The sequence below is a fragment of the Eptatretus burgeri genome, chromosome 12 (assembly GCF_056783735.1).
Source record: "Eptatretus burgeri isolate ZD-2024b chromosome 12, Ebu_testis_v1, whole genome shotgun sequence".
NCBI lineage: Eukaryota > Metazoa > Chordata > Myxini > Myxiniformes > Myxinidae > Eptatretus > Eptatretus burgeri.
In genome coordinates, this window is record NC_140972.1 from 51,707,397 (window position 1) to 51,735,320 (window position 27,924).

Genomic DNA, 27,924 nt, shown 5'->3' on the forward strand with positions numbered 1-27,924 from the left:
AGCGTTGTTGCGTTGTGGTGAGCAAAATAAGGGTATGAGGTGAGGTGGCAGTTGGATTTTGGTGTGCCATTTGAATGGAAAATGGCGCGCGTATGCAAATGAACTTTGCTGTGCCTCCTCGCACTCTCAGCATCGTTACTTTTATACATGCATGGCTTGTGTATGAGATAAAGTCAAGTAAATGGATGAATTTTTTTTTTAAAAAAGAATAGAAGATTGAAGACTTAACTATAAGCCCTATGCAACACATCTTTCCCATTTACCCACTAGACATATGGAAAGGGCTAACTAAACAAATATGAATGCAATAACTATCTTAGAATCGCTATATGTTGTGTGCCATTGCCTCGGCGGAGTGCCAGTTTTACAGAACCACAACAATATATATTTTGATCTGTATTGTAACCATCACTCGGTTCGAATTTGGTGAGTTTCTCAGCGACTACGTCAGCCCTCCACCGGTTCTCCGGTTGGTTTCCGTGCCCAACGTCGTGTTACTGTGCCGATTGAAATCTCTGTCCAGAGCGAGTGACTCGCCGAGGCAAACTCAGAACAGATATTACCTTTTGGCCGAGCAACCAAATGTCTGTGTGATGCCGAAACCATAGTGGTTCAAGACTGCGGCCAATCTCTATCTCAATCAGATTTATTTATTTTTGTTATTGTGTTTAAGTCTATGTGTATAGTATAATTTATTTTCTTCTATATTTTCTCAACCTGCACTAGCATGTCCTCACAATTGTCTGGTTACATCGCTCTTGTATCTAAAGTCTGCACAATTGTCATTCCTTTCATCCTCCTTATACCCCACCTTCCCCAGGATGGTTCAGTAAACGTTATTATCTGTAAGCGTTGCTGGGGTACAGCGACAGTCGATGGACCTGGCTCTGATGCAAGATGTTTCTGCATGAAATGTGGAGAAAGTAAATGTAAGCGGATGGTTTTGCAAGCCTGTCCACGTCGGGTGTTCATGAAGGAAGGAGCTAGTTCTGTTTGATGGATCGTCCGTTTTGTTTGGGAGTGGAAAAGCAATGTTGAAAAGCATGAAGCAATATAAAACTTAAAAAGCATCCCAAAATGCAAAGCCTGTCTGTGTCTGCTTTGTACTCTAAACTTACCGAATCAAAAAGACGTACAATTTATGAATTTGTCTTCTCCACATTCTCAGAATAAAGGTTTGTTGAAAATTTGATGACAAAACATTCTGACCAAGACAGACCCACTAAAGTTCAAATGGTAAATAAATAAAGAAACACAAACTATGAATCCTGCGGTATATTAAATAAGGCAATTCTCTGGACTGTGTATGTACGTCGGATAATCACAGAAAAAAAAACAAAAAAAAAAAACAGGGCTGGGCCAATGTCCATCAAATTTTGCACGTGTGTTGGTCGTACCTAGGATTAGGTCATGGGCATAATGGAGACGACTTGAGATTAAAAAAATATTATTATTTTTTGAAACCTGTACATGTGCCACAGCGCAAGTGGATTACCTACCCCCTGATACAGACGGGGAATTATTATCCACGGTGCAAAATATATTTACCCCAGCTATCCCATCCCCCAAGGCTGCTTCCAAAGGGACGGGTGTTTTGAGTCAAAAAAAAAAAAAAAAATATATATATATATATATATATATATATATATATATATATATATATATATATATATATATATATATATATATATATATATGACCACCAGCCTTGCACAGCACAGCGGCGGACAGACTGATAAAGCCGATTTCGATTCACTGTGAATTTTCCCATTTGTAATTTTGACCCACTTATTAATGAATCTCCACTTTCTCATGATAATGGATTGTTGAAAATTTGATGACAAAAGCTCAAATGGTAAAGAAGTTGTGGCCGACACACACACACACACACACACACACACACACACACACACACACACACACACACACACACACACACACACACACACACACACACACACACACACACACACACACACACACGCACACCCCTGTCTCCCGCTGCTTGAGGGCAGGCTAATAACTGCTGTTGTGTGAAGCTGTACAATATGGACTGGAAATGGATTTTAAATGATGAGGAATTTAAAATCTTCATCAAAGCAGTTGTCATGGTAGCCTTTTCTTTTGGTGCAATGTTCATTAGCCTCCTCCATTCCTGAAAGGACAGGAGAGGCTACTGGTGTTTGTGTCTGTGTTTTCATATGGATTGTTCATTCTCATATTCCCTGTAATGTACATAACCCGGTGAGGCTCTGTCTTGTTTTGTTACCATTTCTCCTTTGCTCCATCAGCACCATTGCCCGTAAAGAGGTTTGTTTCATCGGTGAAAGAAGAGGTTGCGCAGCTGAGTTGGTACGGAGAAAGTAAATGTAAGCGGATGGTTTTGCAAGCCTGTCCACGTCGGGTGTTCACTAAGGAAGGAGCTAGTTCTGTGTGATGGATCATCCGTTTTGTTTGGGAGTGGAAAAGCAATGTTGAAAAGTATGAAGCAATATAAAACTTAAAAATAGCACCGCAAATTGGGCGTAACCCCTCAGCCCCTTGACACAAACCAATTTCAAGATGGTGGCCATATTGAAAATCGCAGCACGCCCATTTTCGAAAGGAACCTTCCTCTACTCATCCCCAACACACCAAGCAAAAATGGATTTAATCAGACAAGGTGTTCTCAAAATTGACGGAAAGCAATTTCAAGATGGCTGCCCTAGCCGCCATATTGGATATCGGATTGTGCTGCATATCGAAAGGAACCTTCCTCTAACGACCCCCATTATACCACCATGAAAATAAAATCAATCTGTCAAGCCGTTCTCAAGTTATTGTCAGGATAACCAAATTCAAGATTGCTGCCCTAGCCCCCATATTGGATATTGCAGTGCACCTATTTTCGAAAGGAACCTTCCTCTACTCAACCCCAACACACCCAGCAAAAATGGATTTAATCGGACAAGGAGTTCTCCTCGAAAACGACGGAAACCAAATTCAAGATGGCTGCCCTAGCAGCCATATTGGATATCGCAGCGCGCCCATTTTCGAACGGAACCTTCCTCTACCAAACCCCGACACACCCAGCAAAAATGGATTTAATCGGACAAGGCGTTCTCCTCGAAATCGACGGAAACAATTTCAAGATGGCTGCCATGGAGGCCACATTGAAAATCGCAGCGTGCCCATTTTCGAAAGGAACCTTCCTCTACTCAACCCCGACACACCCAGCAAAAATGGATTTAATCGGACATGGAGTTCTCCTCGAAATCGACGGAAACCAATTTCAAGATGGCTGCCATGGAGGCCATATTGAAAATCGCAGCACGCCTAATTTCGAAAGGAACCTTCCTCTACTCAACCCCGACACACCCAGCAAAAATGGATTTAATTGGACAAGGCGTTCTCAAAATCGACGGAAACCAATTTCAAGATGGCTGCCATGGAGGCCACATTGAAAATCGCAGCGCGCCCAGTTTCGAAAGGAACCTTCCTTACCTCTACTCAACCCCAACATACCCTACAAAAATGGATTTAATCGGACAAGGCCTTCTCAAAATTGACGGAAACCAAAAGTTGACAGACAGACGGACGCCCGCCCGGACAACGCCTATGACGACAATACCCCTTAGCCAATTCGGGCTGAGGGGTGAAAAGCATCCCAAAATGCAAAGCCTGTCTGTGTCTGCATTGTACTCTAAACTTACCAAATCAAAAAGATGTACAATTTATGAATTTATCTTCTCCACATTCTCATAATAAAGGTTTGTTGAAAATTTGATGACAAAAGGTTCTGACCAAGACAGACCCACTAAAGTTCAAATGGTAAATAAATAAAGAAACACAAACTATGAATCCTACTGCGGTATATTTAATAAGGCAATGCTCTGTACTGTGTATGTACGTCTGAAAATCGCAGAAAACAAAACAAAAAAAAACAGGGCTGGGCCAATGTCCATCAAATTTTGCACGTGTGTTGGTCGTACCTAGGATTAGGTCATGGGCATAATGGAGACAACTTGAGATTAAAAAAAATGATTATTTTTTGAAACCTGTACATGTGCCACAGCGCAAGTGGATTACCTACCCCCCTGATACAGATGGGGGATTATTATCCATGGTGCAAAATATATTTACCCCAGCTATCCCATCCCCCAAGGCTGCTCCCAAAGGGATGGGTGTTTTGAGTTAAAAAAAAAAATACATGTATATATGACCACCAGCCTTGCACAGCGCAGCAGCGGACAGACTGATAAGGCCGATTTCGACTCGCTGTGAATTTTCCCATTTGTAATTTTGACCCACTTATTAATGAATCTTCTCCACTTTCTCATGATAAAGGATTGTTGAAAATTTGATGCCAAAAGCTCAAATGGTAAAGAAGTTGTGGCCGACACACGCACACACACACACACGCACACACACACACACGCACACACACACACATGCACACCCCTGTCTCCCGCTGCTTGAGGGACAGGCTAATAACTGCTGTTGTGTGAAGCTGTACAATATGGACTGGAAATGGATTTTAAATGATGAGGAATTTCAAATCTTCATCAAAGCAGTTGTCAAGGTAGCCTTTTCTTTTGGTGCAATGTTCATTAGCCTCCTCCATTCCTGAAAGGACAGGAGAGGCTACTGGTGTTTGTGTCTGTGTTTTCATATGGATTGTTCATTCTCATATTCCCTGTAATGTACATAACCCGGTGAGGCTCTGTCTTGTTTTGTTACCATTTCTCCTTTGCTCCATCAGCACCATTGCCCGTAAAGAGGTTTGTGTCATCGGTGAAAGAAGAGGTTGCGCAGTTGAGTTGGTACGGACCCCTTCCACCTCTAGCAGCCGCCGGCCCATCTTCGGCTGAGTCCTGGTCAGAGAGTCTCATTGCCGGAGAGTCGATGGGGTCCACCGTTGAGGGAGCTGTAGTTGAGGGAGAGACGGGCGATGGAAAGGAGCAGTTGAGTGAGCCATCGGGCGTGTGTGCTTCTGTGCACAGCCTGTTGCACATCTCACAAGGAAAGCCTCAGAGAAAGTGAGCACACAACACGTCTGCTTTTGTCTCTTCATTAAAAAGAGAAGTAAATCATGTACTTGATATATTAATATGTTTACTGAATGTAATCTGCAAAAGCAATTTATTGGCACAGTGACATTACATATTCAACGAGAATGCAACTTGGTCGAGTGCACCCCTCCGCCAAGCTGAACAGCTTACGTTTTGTATCCCACGATTCATCCGGATCTGCATCTGGCCCATCTGTTTGTTCTTGTCACCTTCCCAACTCGTGCACCAAGTTTTGTCATACATCCAGAACTTTTTGAGATATTGTGCTATGTATCATTTTTGTTCCCATCTCAATGGTGATCACTTTTTTTAAATTAAAAAATCATCTGGATCCGGATCTTCACCAAAATCGAATTGATTCTTCCTTGTCACACACCAAACCTGTCCACCAAGTTTCGTTCGAATCAATTCATAACATTTGTTTTTCAGATATCCTGCTCATGGACAGTCAGGGTTGACACATAACCTCCATCCACCTTTGGTGGTGGAGGTAAATATATTCTGTTATGCACAGCTTTGTTTAGCAAAACATTAATATGATGGGATTCTGTTCTATGATAAGAGTATTTGCAGGCAGTGGACAGCTCTCGAAATTTTGTTTTGAGGTGATTGTTGGTCAATATTTTGATTATTTAGCTAATTACATATATTCATGGGGACAGGTAGCTTATTGTTAATAAATACATATTGGACTGGAAGTCATTGCTGAACTCGGACCATTTGTTCCATCATTACTGAGGAGTGCCTTTGTCCCTGCACATTTTGCCAGGTACGGTATTTGTAATTTTTCCATGGTGCCTGCGATAGCTCACCTACTCTTCATGAAAGATATCATGGGATCTTTAACCTCTTCCATTGAATGCTTCCAGAAGGGACATCTAGTTTAACGGCCTTATGAATGACGGCATGCTTATTGATGCCACCCTGCATGCGAAACACCAGGATTGCAGTTTATAGCTGTGTCGGATTGAAACCCGGCTAATCAGCTCAGGTGAGTGTGCATATATCTCAGCCATCCTGAAAGCCTAGGACAGCCGGCTGAATTGACAAGATTAGTGACACTAAAGCAGGAGTCACCAACACGTCAATCACGAGCGACTGGTATCTCACTGGCTGTCAATGAGTAGCTCGCATTAAAATGTGGATAAAACAAAATAAAATAATTGGAAAATAAAAAAATACTTTACCAGATACTTAAGTTTTCATGGAGTCAAACGAAGACACTCCCCAATTATCAAACAATGTGTTGCTGCTTGATTTGGCATTTCTAACATACGAGAGAAACATTGAACGCCCTGAACTGTGAATTGCAAGGGAAACAGAAGACAATTGCCGACATGATTAGTGCAGTGAAAGCTTTCCAGTTGAAACTTAACCTTTTGATACAAGTCCAGAAAAGGAAAATGTACACGAGGTTGTACATGCACAAGGTTGCTGTTTTTTTTATCGTGGACATTGACAAGTATAGTGATTTCCTGACCAGGCTTGGCCAACAGTTCAGCGACAGATTTAATGATTTTGAGAAGATTGAGCCCTGTGTGATGTTCACTTCAAACCCCTTCATGGAAATTGATGTTGCTGACATTTCTGAACAAATTGGTGTGCTGTTTGACCTTGATTGTGTCCCTTTGGAAATGGAGATTATCAGCCTTCAAAATGACATTCTGTTGAAATCGAGGAAATCTGCCACGAATTTCTGGAGTCTCGTGGACACTGAAAAGTATGCAGTAACATCCGCAAAGCGTCAATGAAAGGGGCTTCTCTATTTGGCTCGACCTATCTTTGCGAATCTACCTTTTCCGACATGGACTGCATCGAATCTAAATTTCGAACACGTCTGACAGAGGAGCATCTGAAGGACTCGATTCCATTTGCCTTGTCAGGATACACACCAGGTAAGCAGCACTGGTGGACAGCATGCGGTGACAAGTTTCACACTGAGGTAAAGGTAATAATCAATTTTCCTTCACGTTAAATATGTATTTTTAGACTTGAACTGTAATAACTAAATTTTACCCTGATCAATTCATATATTTTCAATTTATGCTTTAGTTGCTCTTGAAATATTTCATAAATCAAAAGTAGCTCGCATTGAAAAGAAGGTTGGTTACCCTGGCTCTTGAGACTGATTTTGAGATAGCAAGGCTTTGTTGGTTGCCTGGTGATTTGTTGTTTCTATACAATGTGTAAGGGCTGTGGATGATATTTTGCCCATGTTAAATGTAGGACAAGGACATTAGGAGATGCCATTGTACTTTTACATGAACTACAGGGGAATTATGAGACTGGATAAATTGATACATTCTATGGTGTTCAAACTTGGAATCCCGGCATCATAAGTTGTGTGCTCATATTAGAACACCAGGCATACCTGAAGTGGTGGCGGTGGTGGTGGTCATCATCGTCGTCATCATTTGACTTATTAAAAAAAACAAAAGCTTCTTTTTTTGTATACAATATCGAGGCTCTTGGAGTAGCATGGATGTAAAAGTAAAAGTAGTAAAAAAAACAGAATGGACCAGGACTTAACAGAATGAAAGGAACAGTAGAAAGAGAAGTGTGTAAGGGGGAGGGAGAGGAAATGACACACCGCCAACAGGATGTAGGCACAAAATAGAGGGAAATTTGGAGAAATAAGGGATGTGGGGAAGAAAGGGCAAGGGGAGGAGGAGGATATAGGAGGTGGAAAAGATGGATCTAATCACAGAAGTGGAAGAAAGGAAAAAAAATGGAAAGCCAGAAAGAGTTTGGCTCGGGTAGGGTTAATGGGGGTGGAAAAGATCATAGTTTTGTCAGGGGATGATCTGAGATGGTGGTGAACAGCTGTCTCGAAGCTCTGGAGGGACAGACGAGATTGAACGGAATGAATTTTCCCGTAGGCAGGAAAAAGAGGATCAAATGAGTGGAGGTGAGCAATGATTCTCGGAGTTTCACCAGAAGGGGGTTGCTGGCAAACTGAGCATGCCCTGCGGAAAGCTAGGGTAGGGTAGGGGGGACAAATCGTGAAAAGAGCAGAGGGTGCAAGACCAGAAAGGAGGCGATAAAACATAAAGACCACTGACCTGTCTGCAATGTGAAATTGATAGACCCATGACTCAGATTTATTTCAGGAGATTACAATGATTTTGAAGGCCTTTGTTTCAAATGGGAAATTTGCTGAGTCCGACAGGCATCAGGAAATAGCATTGTTGATGAACGCAGTGAACTCTGCATTTTCGCTTGTATGGTTGGCCTTTCTTTTAGGTAATAATGTACTTGTCTAAATTTCATTGCATCTCATTTGTACTGTTTAACCATGTACTGTGCATTAATTTATTTGGCCCAACGAGCTGGATTGATATTTCCTTCATATTCTTTTTGATATTTCCTTTTTATTCTTTTCTTCATTTTGTATTTAAATACAACCCATTTATCATTGACAGAGCTTTCCCTGGGTATGTCCTTTACACATTTACTACCGTGCATTACACATACACATGATATTGACATGAAACATGATGGGGTTCCACAAGGGAGCTTTTTGGCAACCAACATCATTCTTGGTCTATATGAATGATCTGTTTGATTTACTTGAAAAACAATTTTTCCAACGATTCCACCCGATGCAGACCAATGCATCACATTTGCGAATACCCGGCAGCTGCTGAATCCCTCTCGTCACACCTGGGCAAGATAAGCCACTGATCAGCTACTTGGAACATGACGTTCAACGCTGTCAAGCCACACACTCTCACATTCTCTCTCCACAAGGATAAGTAATCAAACAACCCAATCCACTTCTCAAGACATCCACTGGAAGAGGTGCAGTACCTGGAACTATTTAGCCTCACTCTGGCATAACCTTTCATGGAGGCATCAAAAGGCCAGTCTCCATCTAGGTATTCTTCATAGAGCAAAGGTATTCCTGAGCCACGCCAAGCTAATCACAGTGTACGGCTTTCATGCAAAGCTGCATGTAGTTTGGCTCACCTCTTTTGGCTGGTGCTCCTGCTTCGAACCTTTCTCTTGAGGCGGTCAAAAAGTAGGCCTTTCGCACCATTGGTATGTGTTAAGGCAGGATACGGATTCCCAAGTACTGTTACTTTCCCACCTTTGGTAAATTGGTAGGTTCTCTTTTATAAAAGCTTTCACCTGGCATTGTTCCTACTACTCTCTGCCCTCCTGAAACCACCCCAGGTTTCAATCACCCCAGGCTCTAGAAACACCCATCTGTCCTGTTCCTCTCTGGACCATTGTTACTCATTGGTGTGTTATTCCTGCTTTCATCCTTGTGTATGTCCATCTCCCCCATACCCTTTGGTAGTTTGTGATCCAGCTACCCTTTGTCGTTCACTTTCTCCATGAGCCTCGACAGTTGTATAAATATAGAATTTGCCTGTGCAAGCAAAAGGTATTGTTTGCAGATAAACATACAAAATTCAAAAGTAATGATTTGGGACCCTTGTACTAGAGTACCTATATATAGAGAGTAGCGACATAGGGGGACCAGAATTTGATGGTCACGTGACACATGGGCGCCATTTTGTTTCACACTCTAGCGCCAAGCTACGCATCGAATCCAGATCTTCACCGAGTGAGCTCGGAGAGACCGAGTTTGAAACTGAGTGAAACTTTATTAGTCAAAATGACGGGTTGTTGCGCCTTTGGGTGCAGCAACAAATCTGAGAAGGGGTACAGGATGTATAGGTTTCGTTTTCAATTTCTGCATTTAAGCTTTTAGGCACGGCTCCCGGTATTGGAAGCATGTCATCATGTGATCCATATAAACTTTCAAGGACATCTAAGCTTTTAGAAGTTGTTATCTATGGAAAGAAGAGAAAATTCGTTGTTTTGATAAGTAATTTGATGAACAATTTTGGTATTTGTATATTTCTTATGTTGACCAAAAACCAGTCAAGTTTTAGACTAAAAAAAAGGGCAAAATAATGTACACATATGGACATTGACATGTATGGTATATAAGTCTTACTGTATATGCGTTGAATGTGTTACCATGGTAAAGATTATTGTAATAAGAATTATATCAATCATAGCAGCAATTGATATTATTATTGATTTATTTGATTTATAGCCTGTATGATTAAATTGGAACAAAAAATTACCGATAGAACCACTGCCCCCACGCCTGCCCCAAAAATGAAATGCTTTAAATTTGGGGGCCCTCTTTATGCATGCCGTTGATCTTATTTATTATCATAACCCCAGTAAGGATCAATGGTAGTCTGGGATGTTGGCATCTAGAAAGCTAACAATATGGGCAATCATTATTTAGCAACCCAATTAATTTACATATTTATCACTTAATTGCACATTCTTATGAAAATACACAATTTGTAATGAATTGTCTTTATTTGGTTACCATGGCAACACATTAGATGGGGTTTCATAAAAAAAAATCTAGCCTACAATCTCTGACCTTCATACTTTCATTTGGTGTATTTCCATTTTTGTTCAGAATCATCAATCATGTAGTATTGTCTTGAAAACTTGCTGTCAAGTTGTTAATATTTCACCAAAATTAATTTTGCTGTAAACACTAATATATAACTAATCATGATATTACGTATTTATACACTTGAATTTGAAAATGCCTGCAGTGTATGAACAATACAGGTAACTCTGCATGCATGTAAGTCAGCCTTATTAAGTCGAATAATCGCACAAGTTTAAACAAATTTTGAAACCGTATTATGCAAGACGTGTTATTTACCTTCTGTGAGGCAGATTTGTTCTACGTCGAACAGACTTCTGTGGTCCCAAGAGATTCAAGTTAAGCAGAGTTACCTGTACTTATAATTTGTAGCATTTCTTTATCGTTCATCATCTTGCAAATTGATGGAACACTGTTGACAGAAATAAAATAGCAAGTCAAACCTACTGCGATTTTTCATGGACTGTTTCTTCACAAGATTGTACCAGTTGAATACTTAACATAAGCATTTTGACATGAACGTGCTTCATAGATTCATCCAATAATTGCATAGCAGGCCTGTGCAATTAACTATTCTTTGCCCATAAAAAAGGGTCATTTCAATTATTAAGATATTTTTGAAATCTGATACAATCATTTTGGCATAGTCACTTTTTGGTGTGTTTGAGAGCGTGTTGAGTGGTAACTATGATGATAAATTACATGTAGGTATCGGTGTTTGTTGTTTTTGTTTGTTATGGGTGAGATGATAATGTGGTGAGATGAAAAAAGTAAAGATGGGTGAGGTGGGGAGGGATGGGTAGGGGCAGGTATGGATCAAATTGAGGCCCCAACTTAGGCCTATGGACTCGAGATTTTTATTTGGCTCGACTTCATGTCATAAGCCTACACAGGCCGAGTTTCTCCCAAATGTCTCGTTCTCTGGCAAACTTACTCTGAGTTTCCCGTGTAATGAGTACATGCATTTTAACATTTTATCACTTTCAACCCCATTGATTCTATAATCAAGATCTTTGGCCGAGTAAAACATGAGAATAAATATATATGTCCAGTGATTTATCCCACCCTCCTGATGTATTGCTTCATTCATGCATGCTGCTACGGCGGTAGCGCACGCACCGCGCGTTATCCAGAGTGAAACAAAATGGCGCCTATAGCTGAGTTGTCGCTACTCTCTATATATAGGTACTCTACCTTGTACCAAAAGGGAATGTCACCGTCAGTGGTAGTCAAATTGAGCACGTTAAAGAATACTTGTACTTGGGTGAAAGATTCATTCCACAGGAGAAAAAGTGAGAGCAAGAAAAGAAGCGAAGAATGAAGTTGTTGAAAAGCAAATTAAAAACTGAGCTCCATCATGAGAGGCAATCTAATTATTACAGTCATGCTTTATGGAGCAGAGAAATGGACATTAACAGGAAAATAGAACAGCAGCTAAGACCACCCACAAAACACAAATAATTGGGTTAAAGATCAAAAACAGATTTGGGGAATCTTAGAAAAAATGATACATGGAAGTGGTGGGATGCATGAGCAGAAGAGCAGGTAAGATGGATGACAGAAGGTAACAGGAGTTGAATGCAACCCAAATGGTGGAGAGATCAGCTTGATGTACTGGGGAACAATAAATTGAAATGAGAAAACTCAGGACAGGAACATTTGGCGTGACCATGATGCTTTTGAATGGACCAACGATGACAACAATGACTAATTATTATGATTGCACGTACAGACCCACTCATTAGTTTTCCATTGTCTTGCATTGCATTCTTTGCTTTGCTATGGTAATGAGTATACTTTTAGCCTGACTTTGCAATTTGATTTATTTATTTATTGGAATGTGTTATTTTATATTGGCATACTTATAATTCCTCAAACAAGTTCCTGTTTGTGATATTTAGATTCATTTTAACAACTTAAATATTTGTTATTTGCTTTGAGTAAGTGGAAAAGTAAGGATATGTTGATGGACATGACCTTGGTTGTGTAACCTTATGGTGCATAATAATGTGATTGTAGTCTCACAGATTTGTTTAATGCATATGTCGATGTGGATGCAGGTATGACGTGTCATGGGGTGAGATCCAGCGACGTGCGGTTTCCCCTGAGCGGCTTTCCCCATACTGTGTAAACTCCTACCTACGAAATAGCAAGACTGCGTTAGCCGTGGTCCGGGCTGAACTTGTCGAGAAGAGGATTCCTATCAACTCTCGCTCTGGGGTTGTCACCTCTCTCACCAAGCTCTGTGAAGGTCGGCATTCATTCTGCGATTGCGTTTTCTTTCCATGAAAATTTTAGTTTTTCAAGGAACCACAATTCAGGCTCTCCACGAAAGATTTAACCACCTTTTGTTTTGCCTTCTACGAATCTGTTTTGATTTCTAAGAATCTTTCATCTATCTTACTTTCTTTTCCTCTCTTTTAATTATCTATCTCTCCAAGGAGAAGATAATTCTTGCAAAAAAATTTCTGTAAGGCTCGCTTGGCTATGCCTGGATCTGTTTGAGGGTAGGGGAATAGCAGCTGAAACCCACATCCTATCCAGGTTCCTTCTGATGACCCCATCTTTGCTCTTTACCTCTTCGGGTTCTTTCTTTGGTTTTCCGTTTCATTATGTTTGGACCATATCCTGATGCTGTGTGGACTGTGCTCCCCGCTGACGGACCTCTGATAGCTTGTATATGTTGATGTGTTTAAGCCTGGGGAGTAACTCCTGAAATCTATCTGTTCAGGTTCTTCCTGCCATCTTTGTGCTTTGTTCCTTTCATACTTCTTTCTAATTTTTTCACAATTCTCTTTATTCATTCTAATTCTTGCTTTTTCTTCTTTCATCTCTTCTACTTTCTCTTCCTCTCTTTCTTTATCGATTTCTCCAAAGAGAAGTGAATTATTGCAGGAATTTTTCTGTGATGCTTGCTTGGCTGTGCCTGGATGGGTTTAAGGGTGTAGTGGTGGAGTAGCGGCTGAAACCCAAATACTATCGAGGTTCCTCCTGATGACTCCATCTTTGCCCTTTACTTCTTTGTGTTCTTTCTTTGGTCTTCTGTTTGATTACCTTAAACCATTCTTACAAGATAAAAAAGGGTCAAATATAAAGTTCAAAGTTCATTCTGGTTTAATTTTTCAAGCATCACATGTATATATTCTGCTTTAAAAAAACAACATAAAAACCCAAAACATTTATTTATTTATTTATTTATCCATAAGAGAGGCGCATGCAAGAGCAAGATTAAATTGGCAGTGGGGTGGCGGAGCAACATTTAGGCATAAATTAATGGGAAAAAGAAGAAAAGGAAAGGATCCGAAAGAGAGAACGAACACTAAAATCAGCAAGTAAGAGGGTTGGGTTAGAAATGGTTGATGGGGTGGGGGGGGGGGGGAGTAATAAAGGTCATGGGTCAGGGTGGAGAATGTCAGTGGTGGTGCACTGTCGATCAAAAAGGTCCAACCGTTCAAAAGAAGAATGAATGATTTGTACTTTTATGAAACTCTCACGATGTCACATGCAGCCAAAATTGAGATTGTCACAAAATTCTAATGTTCTTTCATCAGTTGATGTTCAACCAGCTGGTGGGTGAACTCTCAACTTGCATTTATTTAATCAGGTGTGGTGGAAAAGAACTCAATTTTCACAAGTTGGATCAGCATACAAAAGGAGAATCTTTAATTTCATATATACAGAGGAAGAACAGTCAATGATTTACTGAAACATTTGAATGGACTTCACTGAAACAGAAGCCCAAAGTAATTCCCTCTTATACACAACTTGACATTCCAAAGAATGGGAGGGTGAGACATTTAGCAATTCAACTACGACGTAAGCTGATAAGCATTAGGCAAAATAACTCAAAACTGCAATACGTGTCCACTTTGGGTGGGAGGGAGAGAATGACACAATCATGCCAAAAGTTTGCAGTGTTATCAACCAGGTCACCCTGCTTCGATGCAGCGAGCAAAACCTTTTTTCATAGTAAGATATTCTGTTTATCAACATGTAGGTCAAAAGACTCTTGGGGAAAAGGGAAACATTACTGACAGCCAATTCGACTATAGTACAAAAATTAAATTTATAAAGTACCAGCAGCAATTATAATTGGGAATACATGAACATTATTATTTTTCTTCCACACAGGTAAAGCATAAGCGATTATACACAGCACACTGCAGAACAAATGATGAATGGTTCTTCTTCTTCCTTTTTCTCTTCTACTCTGTTTCCCCATTTATATGTACTAGTACGTGGCCGTACGTGCAAAAAAAAAAAAACTTTCAAACCGTGTGCCAGAAACAATAACCACACAGGCCGTTCCTTCGCTCTCGTGTGGCCGTACGTGTGTGGCCGTACGTGCAAAAAAAAAGCTTTCAAACCGCGTGCCAGAAACAACAACCACACAGGCCGTTCCTTCGCTCTCGCGTGGCCATACGTGCAAACCAAAAAAAAAACCAAAAAAAAAAAACATTTTTTTTCAAATAAACACACAGGCCGTTCCTTTGCTCTCATAAACGACGACTGGATTGGGGTATTGTGTTTATCTATAAATGCGCATAAGAAATCGAGAAATTATTAGAATAGTGTCATCACTATCCGGAAGTCCGTATGTTGTAACCCGTAATGGGAAACGCGGCTGAGAATCTCTTCCCCAACGGCCACGCCGACGCAGCAACGTGTTCTGTGATTGGTAACTAAATGGCGCATCGGCCATGCCTACGCAGCAACGTGTCATTGGTTGGTAAAAAATGGCCATAACTTGGCCATGGGAAGCACTTGTCCGATTAATATCAAACCTTGAAAAGGCACATACTCAGGCCCCCAGCAATATAGCTGGCAAGTTTCAATTAGATCGGACCAGTAGTTGTCGAGAAACAGCGGTCACACACACACACACACACACACACACACACACACACACACACACACACACACACACACACACACACACACACACACACACACACACACACACACACACACACACACACACACACTGCTGGGATTATAGATAGATAATATAAAAGGAGCTCAGTCTCGGCATGCCTGCCTTGTCCGTGCATCTGTCCGGCCACAGTTGTCCTCCAGGGAATACCAGTAATCAAGCCCAATCTGCAAACAGTATGATATAGTTGTTCGGTGCGTATAGATGGGCTGGTTTCAATTTACATTAAAATAAAAACCTCCTCCATCTTCTTCATTTATAACAATGGTGAGTCTCATTCAATCCCATTTCTCATCGATTGGAATGAGAAAACGCTTGCAATATTCAATGTTTTTTTTGGGGTTTTTTTCAACATTTCCATTTGCTATAATAATAATTCCATTCCTTTTGTGCTGTAAAGGTGCATAGGGCTGCCGAGGCAGTTTCATTGGCAAGGAGTACAGTCTTGGACGAGTCACCACTCTGACGCAGGTTACCCCGAATAGTTATTACCCCAGTACACTGGTACTCATTTCACCGACCTCAGAAGGATGACAGGTTGAGCCAACCCCACATGATGTTAATTCAACGTTAAAAAGGGGCTCAAACTCAGGACCCTAAGGTCCCAGGCAAGCCACCTTAACCACAAAGTTAACTTAACCAGGCTATTCCATTTGCTATATTCAATATTTTTTTTTTTAAACATTTCCACTTTTTTTTTCATATAACAGTAATATATCGCCCTATGAAACAGTATTTCTGATTATGCACTGCCTTTCGCTCTACTTGCAACACAGGTGAGAAAAGGATACGAAAAACGCAGCTGATATTTCAATAATTTATTCGCACGGTTTTTAAAGGGTGAAAGTTCCCCATCCAGGATACTTTAATCAAGCACATTCACTAAAATCAATTCCTCTACAAACTGCTTATCAGTCCACATCCAGAAGTACCTGGAAAGCTCCTTAACTCACAAGATCTTTCCACACGGCTTAAAGTCTAACTACAACATTATAATTTGTCACCTTTTTACTTTACTAAACCTTTTGTATAAACACTTGGCCTCAACAAACCTTGCACAATCATACGTATACTGTTTAACAAACAATTTGTTCCATAACTGAATCGGCGTTCCAGCATTAACATTGCGCTGTACCTATACACCGCCTTAATCAATCGTAAATAATTTGTTATAGATGAACCTTAGCTCAGACAATCACGTTTTTTTTATTTTGATGTTTAACAGAAGTGTGTTACAAGCTTCTGAGTTTTTAATTTTTATGGTTTATATCCAATTGTTTCTCTCCATATTAATGATTAATTATTGTTGCACTGGTGACGAGTTGTGCCGTATGTGTGACACCTAATGTCATTTCATTCAGGATTGATGTTGAAATGACTTTTGCTTCATTCGAGTTTGTATAATCATTTATATGCAACGGATCTTCCCTAAATGCAATGCCATGTTTATTTTACCATTTCATTGATTACTCTCTTCCTACAGGCGGGGTGACATTGTATTTCCTGACATTGTTTTTCCTCTATCGTTCCTCCTTTCATCTCTTTCTTCTTCCTTATTTGTTTCTTGCCTTACAACTGCAGACCATTCCTTAATTTCTGAGACAATCCTCTTCAAATTTGGAGTGGAAGTAGTGCACCCAGATTCCTTGTATTATTTTTTTCATTTATTTTTCGATTTCTACTCCCTCCTATCCTCTACTCCCCCCCCCCGCCCTCTGATTGAGGGATCAGTGATGAAACACCAACAATCATACAACTTTCCTTTGCTCTGGCCTCATGTATTAGTTGATATTTGACAGAGTTGTTTTCAAACAGTCCTAATAGGGATGCCGAGAAAATTATTGGATTAGTCGTGTTTGGAATATACAGAGGTCAAAGGTCAAAATCTGTATTTTTGGTTGAGGGTTTTGGCCTGCCATGCCTTTGGGTTTCAACCAGTGCTAAAAACAATTGGCAAATTGATGCCTACAGACTGAAATAGACAGACATTAGTTTTGTCCTTTTCTTTTTATTCCACAGGCGGATGAAGTTCAAAATCGGGTGTGAAATTGAGGTTTCTGTCCTGTTAAACATTTTTATGTTCAAACCAATTTGGATGGGACGTGGCACAAATACCTTACCACAGGCCCCTAGTTTAAGCCAAAGCAGGAAGACAATGGTCTGGTGTGTGTTTAAAAAAAAAAAAAAAATTTATTTTATTTATTCCACAGGAGTCAACATGTTTGGGGGCAGTATGTAATATGTTGCATTTGATCACAAATGTCTGCAATTCTACTTTTCTTTTTATCCATTCTTATCCGTCATTGTACAATTTGCATGAGGACATCTTAACCCAATGGCACTTTAGCGGGCTTTTCCCAGAACCATAACTTTAAAATCTGGCCCGATATTGAAAAGTAAATCGAAAAGCCTTTGACTTGTCTTGAATGCACCGAGCCGGGATGGATGACCTCAATGAAAAGCCGCATATGGAAGGATGAGGGATGGTAGAATTGCTCATTTGGTGGCTTGCTTGCCAATGAACTGTCTCGTCGTGGATTTCGAATGCCGGTAGTGCCGGTGCCGGTAGAGGGCGCTGCGTCTCAAAGCATGCTGCTTTACAGACGGGGATATAAAGCCAACCGTGTCGTCTGCATTTAGATCATACATTCTGTTTAAACGTACCTTCCGATTCTCTCAAGAAGAGTATTCCATTACGTACTGGTAACCTTGGTTGCATTCCCTCCCCAGTCCCCAGGTATTGAGTATTGTAAGAAATGCATTAAAAGGGTTGTGGATCTTTTCAGATAAGGTTTGATAGTAAGAATAGAGTTTGTAATTTTAAGAGAAGTATAGTTTGATGGAATGTGGATACGGCATCGGCATGATGAGCCAAGTGGCCTCCTCCTGTGTCTGACGTTCTTTGGACTGCATAATCCTTGTGAACAAAAATCACATTTCTATTGTAACAATTCCTGAAAGATTTAATGGACACTTTGGATAGGGTAAATGAAAGCCTAAAATGTTTTGTGCGTTGACTCGTGTCACTCAAAGCAGCCATACGGGTGTTGAAACGACTCACCAATACGGCTTTGTGACCATGGACGAGCTCTTCACAGCCCTTTGGAAAAACTTTTCTCTCAGCACGACCCTTGTCATCGATCGGGAAAATAATTTCAGAAACGTCTTTTAAAAAAAACTTTTGGTAACTGTTCTCAATATGGTTGAGGTGAAGATTTGCAGTTGGATTTGGGCCCCTGTGAATGTCTGTACTTTGTTAATGTTCAACAATGGCCATGATGACGTGTTACTCGCAATAGAGAGATTAAAGTTATTTTTGTACTCTCTCTCTCCCTCATGCCCACAGGGGAGGTGAAAGACCTTGTGGAGGACATGCAGTTCCTCATTGCACAGTATGTCCCGCGGAAGCTCATCGTGTCGGCACACTGCCTGGGCGTGCAGGGCGATGTCGTGGCAGTCAGGGCAACACAGCTTCACAACATGATGTGAGACATGTTTGCAGCTCTCTTCTTAAATTTCAAATCTTTATGGCCCTCGCAATATATTTATATACTTTTGACAGGAGAAAGGAAGAGGATGACTTGTTGAGCCTTTGTAACCTCATGATTGCTGTCCTTCTTTATGGGTGGTGTAAAATTTCTTTATAATTCAAAAAATCATGTTTCTTTCACATCGTTTGGTGATGGATGTAGACTTTAGAGCTTAAGCGCGTGAATATTTAATATACGAGTATATTACACTGTTGTGAAAGATTTGTGCATCATCAAATGGTACTATCTATGTGGACGTGCAATTATTTTTTTGCTTTCTTGTGCTCTTCCTTTTCTCAGTGTAATGTTGGAGGAATACAGCTACTTGATCCTTCAAAGGGCCTCTCGCTTCAGTCAAGTAACACACGGCCTTGGGCCTGGCATGTTCCGCACGTTCACCAAGCTCCTGCGCACGCTCGCCGAGGAAGAATTGGAATACCTCAGCACACTATGATGGGCCGAGTGCATCACACACGCCATGTATACGACCGTTCACCTGCTCTTGCTAATACACCTATAGGCCTCATCTGCTCACATTTTTATGCTTCTTATTAACCAATACTCTGCCCACCCATTTTCATTGATCTACACCTTACGTCATGACCTCCTGTTCATTTACCAATACCCCAATCATTCACCCTTCATTGATCGACACCCTGCCTTCCTGATTTTCTCACCATTCTTTGTTTTGAACTCCATGGTTCCTCCTTTGTACATTGCTGCATTCCTTTTAGTATTGCTGCACTTCTTACTTGCCATATGCTCCCCAAGCCATTTAACATGGTTTTTCAACAATTAATTTCTGAGCAACAGATTCTTGCCATTGTCCATCCATTCTTTACTTCCACCATGGTTAGATTTCAAGAAAGTTCAGCTCGAATGAACATTTAGAGTGTAAGCATGTGAATGTTTATGAGTTTTTGTTGTAAAAAAAAAAAAAGAAGAAAAACTTGTTTTTAAATTGAAACGTTATTTCTGTGAGCGAAGCATATTGCTGCATCTTTCATGACACAGTTTTACTATTGGCCTTTAGGCAAGTGCCGTTGGAGCTGTTTCACATGCGAGTGCTGGCAGCCAATGCTGTGTGAAAATGTTTTTTTTTGTTTTTTTTTAACTTGCTCAAATTGAATCATCATTTTCCTTGCATACAGAGATACATCCAAATAAACAGATGATGCAACAAAATGGCTGTTTGTTTACTGATATGTGTGTCTGTGTGTTAGTGTTGTATAATTGCTCAAAAGCAGATGGCCTTCACCTGGAAGGTGGAACATATGGTCTCTCCACCGAGCTCGCAGCCAGCAGATGTATGTCCGAAGGTCAAGCTTACCTGATGATAACCCTACAAAGCTTCATTTCGGCTGATCAAGTGTGTTACCGGTACAAACTACTCTTCAACTGTCTACTTGCTTATGAAGGATGCAGTCATGTTGGTCTCTGCTCATCAAAATGTATTTTTCTTTTTCATTTTTAACAAAGCACCAATGTTGCTAAGCATACCTGGCATCAGACTACAATCAGGATGTAAGCCTCTCCAACAAAGATAGAAAATCTCTTGGGCAATTTTAACACCTCAGCAATTCGAACCAATAGAATGTTGAAACAAGAACCAATAGATTAATAACATGAGTGTTGATCAAGACCTGTGCTTTTACCTGAACTCTTTTGTTGCTCTTCTGCAAATGGTTTGGTTGCTCCCCTGCAACATGGAAAGTGAGCACTTCTTTGAATTCACAAGAAATGTGCCAATAAATGTCTAGTGTTCCCTTTCCCTCGCTCGCTGTTCCATATCTGCCTCCCTTTATAGGCACCTACCTGGAGCAAGCGAGCTTCTCACCTATAATGGTAGATTAGCCTGTACAATCTTGAGCTTGATACTTTTTATCAAAACGTCACAGCGTACAAGGCCTTTGGCCATAGCTCATTGGAGTACTGCTATCCACAATGGGCTGGTGAACCAGCATCATATTTGTGTCATCCATTGTGTGGAATCTAAAGTTCTCACCATTATTAGAATCTCCTGCAATGAGGGTGAAGCATAAGGTCTGTTGTTTTCACATAATAGACGTCTGTGGCCTCTCCTCCAGTCTAGCTCCATCTGCTCTCTCAGCTCCCTAACTAACCCTCCCCAGCTCCAGGGAACTTCTCTCCTCTCTCTACAAGAACGAGGCTCATGGAAGAGTAAGTTTGAATTGACATTAGGGTACCGGGACAACAATTGGGCACAATGAGCGAACAGAAAAAGGAGGAAACGCTGGTTAAACTCCAAAAATCCAGGATGACCACACCTTAACTCTCATTGCTCATTTCTCCTTTATGTGAAACTGCCTTATTGAGGCTGTTCAAGCCACGGTGCACTCCCATCTCATGTCATCCCCTATCCTTATACCTGAAGAAAAAAAAAATAATACCCCATTTAATCTTACCTCAAACAAACCATCTAATCCCAAAGCATGGTGTTGGCTTAGTGGTTGAGGTGGCTGGCTTGAGATCTTAGGGTCTTAAGTTCAAACCCCTGTTGTACTGCTGAAATCAATCAGGGAGGTTGATTCAGCCTATCATCCCTCTGAGGTCAGCAGCAAAATTACCAGCTTATAGACGGCCAGGTGTTCCGATTTTTCATTTCATTTCATGACCTGAAAATCGGGTGGGCATCAAATTGGTATGATAATATGGGGAAAAAAATATGAAATAATGTTCATGACTTGTCACAAGTGAGATTCTTGTACGTTAGCCTGTAATATAACGTTGAAATTTAGAATCTTATTTCCAAAATCTCTGTTAAGCCTCGAACGCATTTCGATGTATTGACTGATGAGGATCGCGCTACGAACGTTGTCTGGTTGCGAGTAAACAATATGGCGACCAGTAACAGCGACGACGACGACGAGTGTTGGAGCGACAAACGCTGTTACAGTATATGTGCATTTATCCGGCCAAAAGATCAAGTTTAATACCTTTGACTGACAGAACATGGCCGCGATATTTGCAATTTGTTCTTTCGTGGCAGAATTTAGAAGCTGATCAAGCTGAAATTGCGAGAAATTTCGTGAAGAACCACGCTGACGAATTCGGCGAACATGGCAACAGTGCGGTACCAATACCAGCTATAGCTACACCGCAAGACGCAGCGTTTCATCGAGTGTGTTATTCACGATTTACCAGCAAACAACGAGTGAGCAGGGTGCAAAGCAGCATGAAAAAGAGAGAAGAAAATGCAGCCAATACTGGTAGGTTGAATAACTTGACTCATAAATCATGACAATGCTTCAAAGCTTAGGTTGATTTTTTTTTTTGTGAGGTATATTTAACGTAAAATTATTTTGTGTGTAGTCTTGAACGATTTTGAACTTGAAGGAACTGTCCAATATTAATGCAAGGAGGTATGAAACAAATACATTTTTAAAAGGAAGTCTGAGGAAGTGGGGAAGGAATCTAGGTCCTGCTAACCATAACTCGAGGTCAAGACATCTTTTAACTGTACTGACATTTTCTTGATGGATCTCGAGTCCTCCATTATCAGTACATAGACATCCGCTGTACATTTATTTTAAGAAGTGAAGAGTTCAAGCATCAAAAATAATACACATACCTCTTGAGTAATCATCTGAAAGATGCTGTAGATCTTCTCTACACAGTCTCGAAGCACCACAAGAGAGTGCATTTCAACATACCAAATTCAAGGGATGAAAAATTAGATTGTTTTCTGAGGACAATTTTGCCAAGTCTGCCAGGCAATATTGAGATGATCTGTCATGTTTATCTCAAACATCATGAGGTGTGAATCGGTACGTGCTGTGGGATTATAATTATCCACGACCGCCCGCTAAACCCTCTTCACTGTTTCCCAGCTAAAGCATTGGAGCCCAACAAACCTCCCATGTTTGGTGCTATTTTTTATTTGTGCAGCAGATATTAATACACTTCCCTGTAACTCAGCATACAGCTGAGTTACAGTTACTGGAACTAGGAGGGGAATACCAAGTAAATGCTGCAACAATTATAATGTCTGTTTATTTTCTTAAAGTAGGTCCTGTATTTAGAAGGTACAAATTACACTGGTCAACAACAAATTTGTTGTCTGCATTTTTTAAGCTGATTTAGGACGAATCTGATGCGCTGAATCCAAAACTCACATTAGTTTTGTTCAATCAGGTCAAGTTTTTGAGATATGGCCACATGTCGTTTTTTTACATTTTTGTTCACATGTACGCATGTGTGGAGCATTTTAGAAGAAGTTGGTGGGGGTAAAATGTCATGTCAAATAATTGTTTTGATTGGAAATAATTATTTTAATGACAAGAAGTATTCAGGTACGATAGTTCTGGGTGATTATGTCGAAAAGGGATCAGTTTGAAGTCATAAAACCTCAAAATCTTCCAAAAATTGGTGAGGCAAAGCATAAATTGTGATGCAATTCCAGTGCCTATCTTCGGCGAACTTCCTGACATTAGTGACGAAGATGCCTCCAGTGTTGAAGGACATGAAGAAGAAGAAGTGGTTCTTGAAGATGATGCTCCACATCCATTTTCCCAAAAAGAGTTGAATGATCTAGTTCACGACCTCAGCTTGTCAAAGGACTCTGCCGAACTGTTGGCATCCAGATTGAAGGAAAAAAACCTCCTCTCTGACAGTGCTCGCATCAGCTTCTTCCGCAACAGGCATCAAGAGTACCTCCGTTTTTTCTCTGAAGAGAAGGACTTGGTGTACTGTGCTGATATTGCGCAGCTTCTGCTCAAGCTTGGAGTGCCACAGTACGAACCCAAAGATTGGAGACTGTTCATTGACAGCAGCAAGCGATCACTGAAATGTGTTCTGCTACACAACGGCAACCAGTTTGCCTCTGTACCCATCGCTCACTCGACTACACTGAAGGAGAAGTATGAAGTGGTGAAGTACGTGCTGGAGAAAATTGGTTATGATCAGCATAAGTGGTTTATTTGTGTTGACCTGAAGATGGTGAACTTTTTGTTGGGACAACAGTCTGGCTTCACCAAGTACCCATGTTTTCTGTGCATGTGGGATAGTAGGGACCGTGCTCAGCATTACACGAAGAAGGACTGGCCTGTGCGGGAGGAATTGGTGCCATGCAAAGAAAGGAACGTCATCAACGACCCTCTGGTGGACAGAGACAGAATACTCTTCCCACCGCTGCACATCAAGCTCGGCTTAATCAAGCAGTTTACCAAGGCTCTGGACAAAGATGGTGACTGCTTCACTTACTTGTGCCAGGCTTTTCCAGGATTGACCATGGAGAAGTTGAAAGCTGGCATCTTTGATGGTTCTCAGATCCGTCAGCTCATCAGAGATCCAGAGTTCAAAAACTCAATGAACGAAGTGGAACTGGAAGCGTGGAAGACATTTGTTTTGGTAGTGAAGAACTTTCTTGGCAACAATAAGGCCAGAAACTACGCAGAACTTGTCAACAACATGCTGACTGCTTTCAGAAACCTGGGCTGCAACATGAGCATCAAGATGCACTACCTATTTTCACATATGAACCGGTTTCCTGAGAACCTGGGTTCAATGAGTGACAAGCAGGTGGAGAGATTCCATCAGGACATGAAGGAGATGGAGACCAGGTATCAGGGTCGCTGGGACGCAGTCATGATGGCTGACTACTGTTGGAATCTGAAGAGAGACCTCCCTGCCACTGAACATTCCAGGAGTTCGAAGAAACGGAAGTTCAAGCCCTGAAGTTTGAACAGTGGTGACGCAACATGCAATTTACTTGTACTTACCTTTATCAATGCCCACCATTCAGATGACAGTAATCGATGTTTCTATCATGTAATCAATAAATGTTGTTGGCAAAACATTTTTTTTTCTTAAAAACATGTTTAGGATGATATGTGTTGACAAAAATCAGCTGATAATGCCACAAAAATGTAATTGATTTTGTCACAAGATCTGATTTTTTCAAATCAACTTAGCACAAAAACCTGACCTGATGGAGAGAAACGGATGCCATTTCCTGATTCAGCAGTGCCAGAATACCCTAATTCACTTGTAGAAATCTAGACAACATTCAGAAAGTAAAAAATTGTTGACCAGTGTTATTTTGTGTACAGTATTTGTACGTAGCCTGACAGATGTTGAATGGACTGTCCAATATTTATGCATGGGCCTAGGGGCCGAGGTGATACAAATAAATTCAACAAAAAAGGAAATCTGAGGGGGAACCGAACATTATTTTTGGGTGTTTACCATGTTGACTGGCAATCTGACATTTATGTGTTAACATGTACGTACTGATATTTCTCTAGTATTACATCCATTTCATTCATTTTTACTATTTTTGGGGGTCTGAATTAATAAATATTGCTGCCAAGACCAATGTGAACATGACATCATATAGTTTGTGTTTTTTTTTTACTGTGTAAATGGGTTTTTCAAATGTAACATACACCTGGTGTATACTGGTGTTTTGGGGCAGCGGTTCTCGGTAACGTACCACGATATCGCTTGTGAAAAAAAATAGGATATTTTGGGGGTCATAAGGCTTCATCCCACACCCTTCTTGCCCAATCCCTAGGTTCAGGTCATGAAATCAAAAAGACAAATAGATATCCACCCTATGGCCCACTGTCTATTACTGGTAACAGGGGCATTGCATTGGTGGCACAGCCACAACCCCCCAGAAAATGATGCAGTCAAGCAGCCACAGGCTGTATCCAAATAAATAAATAATCCATCCCTCTTGTAGGTTGCTGTGTTTCTTTCCCTCTTTTCATTTCCTGTTCATATCCCTTTCATTTCCTACTCATATCCCTGCTCATTGTGTCCTGCAGTGCCCCCCCCCCCCCATCAGCTCATTATGTTTTTACTCATCAGCTCACTCCTCCATGAATCTCGATCTTGTAAAGAAAAAACAATAAATGTGCATCTCAACTGGCTGTTTCTCTTTCATTATTCTGCATATTCTTCCTGCAGGATGGCCTTGCTTCACTATGGAATGGGACTTCCATCATTTCTATCCCCAAAAAGCTTACTTTCAACCGGGCAAACATTGAATGGAGAAGTTGTAAGTAAATTTTCGATCCTGTAAACGAAGTTGAAAGACTGAATTATACCAACAAAGTTTGGTAACTATGCACAAAGTGGTGAAATAGGAAAGGGAATGGAGAGTGGAGTAGGTGTGTGTGTGTGTGTGTGTGTGTGTGTGTGTGTGTGTGTGTGTGTGTGTGTGTGTGTGTGTGTGTGTGTGTGTGTGTGTGTGTGTGTGTGTGTGTGTGTGTGTGTGTGTGTGTGTGTGTGTGTGTGTGTGTGTGTGTGTGTGTGTGTGTGACAATGACCTGAGGCTCATGCAGGAGCTTGTGCATATATCACATGAAGAACAAGTACATTAGGGGACATGAGTATACTTGCATGTATTAAAGGATATTGTAGTAGCCCTAAAAGACATCAAAGTGTGAGCTGTGGGATCTCAGTGAAAATTATATTACTAAAATTAAAAAGCCACCAAAATGATGCTTTAACCAAATTTATATTATATTGTATGGAGGTTTATGTAACAAAATAAAATTGCAGCATTGATGTGGGCGCACATAGTTTATACATCTATGTTTACTTGTCGATTTGCACATCAGACTACATGGTGCAGATGTGCCCTTTGGCTGAACAATGGCACCATATATGAGCGAAAACTTAAAAAAAAATTGTAACGTCGCCCTTTCTTAATAAACATTTCAATGTAGAGATAACGCAAAAGAGTCCTTTTGTACAACAACAAAAATTGTGGAAACCACCCCCAAGTTAAACTGCACAGTGCACATTTTCGAAGCTTGACGTACACATCAAAATTGGCAGCGATTTTGCAACGTACCATGAAGAACAATCCACTGAGACAACTCCTCTTACAATCGGTTCAGGGTGATAGCATCGTAAGTGCTCCTCTAGACTTAAGATGGCAAAGAGGCGCGAGAAAACTTGATAAGAATGCCGATTACATCTGAGATCGGCGCCTCAAATTGTTTCCTTTTAGCTATTTGATATATCGTGCAACGCGCTACCCGGACCTGACTCGATATTTATCAAGGAGCTACTGTTTCCATAGACAGCCTGGCTGCTGCTGGGGTGTTGACTCAAAAGGGTTTCAAAAAGCTCAAAGAATAAAAATAAATGGAGCATATGAAAAAATCAAAATAAATACCTGTTTAGATTGATAAAATTCCAAGTACATCGGTCATTTCACAACATCCTCGTCTCAAGAGTCATTTGAACGCAATGTGAGAGGGTCTCTCGCACGCTATACCTACTGTGACGTCATATTGTGACCTTGCTTTTTCTTTTCTTTTTGTTCATTTTCCTCTCTTTTATCTTGCTTTTATTCATCGTATCTCTCTTTCTTTATCTATATGTCTATGGAGAACTGAATTCTTCCAGATCTTTTTTGTAAGGTTCACTTTGATGTGCCTGGATGGGTTTGAGGGAAGAGGAGTAGCAGGTAAAACCCAAATCCTCTCCCAAAAACTGAAAGAAAAATCTTTCATTTTGTCTACATCCTTGGCGATGTATACAAGACATTGAGTCAACATACAAATTTTTTTTTTAAATAACATCGCATGTAAGTTGTTTTTTTTCCCCCATTTTATCATGGAAACTAATCACTTTTTCTTCGCCAATTGAAATATCACACTTCGAGATGCAGATATACTGTGGTATGTGTGGTTTTTGGGTGGACCTGTTTTTGTTGTAAAAAAAAAAAATTATCAATAGACAGATGGGACAAGATTTAAATGTGGCCTTTTGATCCTTGTCTGTAGAGTATGCATCAATTTTGATATCCGTGTGTTATAAATACAGCACAAAATTTATTTGTGCAGAAAAAAAAACTTACTACAACTTCCTTTCCACAACTCTTTTAAATACACTGATCCTGTAATAAAATAACTGATAATTTCTCACAAGGAGACAAGACTGTAACAATGTTTTGTTCAAGACTGTAAGAATATTCAAGACTAAATGGCACGGGGTAAG

The 27,924-nt window shown here is 40.6% G+C and overlaps 2 protein-coding genes across 15 annotated transcripts in view; both read left to right on the forward strand.

Moving 5' to 3' along the window:
- LOC147015616 (transcription factor AP-2-epsilon-like) overlaps nt 1-19,923 on the forward strand; it is a 36,235-nt gene extending 16,312 nt beyond the window's left edge. For 6 of the 14 annotated variants that reach the window (XM_085850544.1, XM_085850542.1, XM_085850543.1 and 3 more), the window contains 6 exons: nt 821-929; nt 2,292-2,369; nt 4,742-5,018; nt 12,543-12,733; nt 18,762-18,900; nt 19,246-19,923. In XM_085850544.1, coding sequence (XP_085706670.1) covers nt 821-929; nt 2,292-2,369; nt 4,742-5,018; nt 12,543-12,733; nt 18,762-18,900; nt 19,246-19,399 — 948 coding nt within the window. In that variant the 3' untranslated portion in view covers nt 19,400-19,923. The remainder of the gene's footprint in view (nt 1-820; nt 930-2,291; nt 2,370-4,741; nt 5,019-12,542; nt 12,734-18,761; nt 18,901-19,245) is intronic. The other 8 variants (XM_085850549.1, XM_085850547.1, XM_085850550.1 and 5 more) reach the window with 4 other exon arrangements.
- A 279-nt stretch (nt 19,924-20,202) lies between these two features.
- On the forward strand, nt 20,203-25,828 carry LOC147015617 (uncharacterized). Its single transcript, XM_085850553.1, has 2 exons — nt 20,203-20,325; nt 21,956-25,828. Exon 2 carries the CDS (start codon nt 23,902-23,904, stop codon nt 24,640-24,642), a length of 741 nt encoding a protein of 246 aa, XP_085706679.1. The 5' UTR covers nt 20,203-20,325; nt 21,956-23,901; the 3' UTR covers nt 24,643-25,828.
- Nucleotides 25,829-27,924: the final 2,096 nt, after the last annotated feature.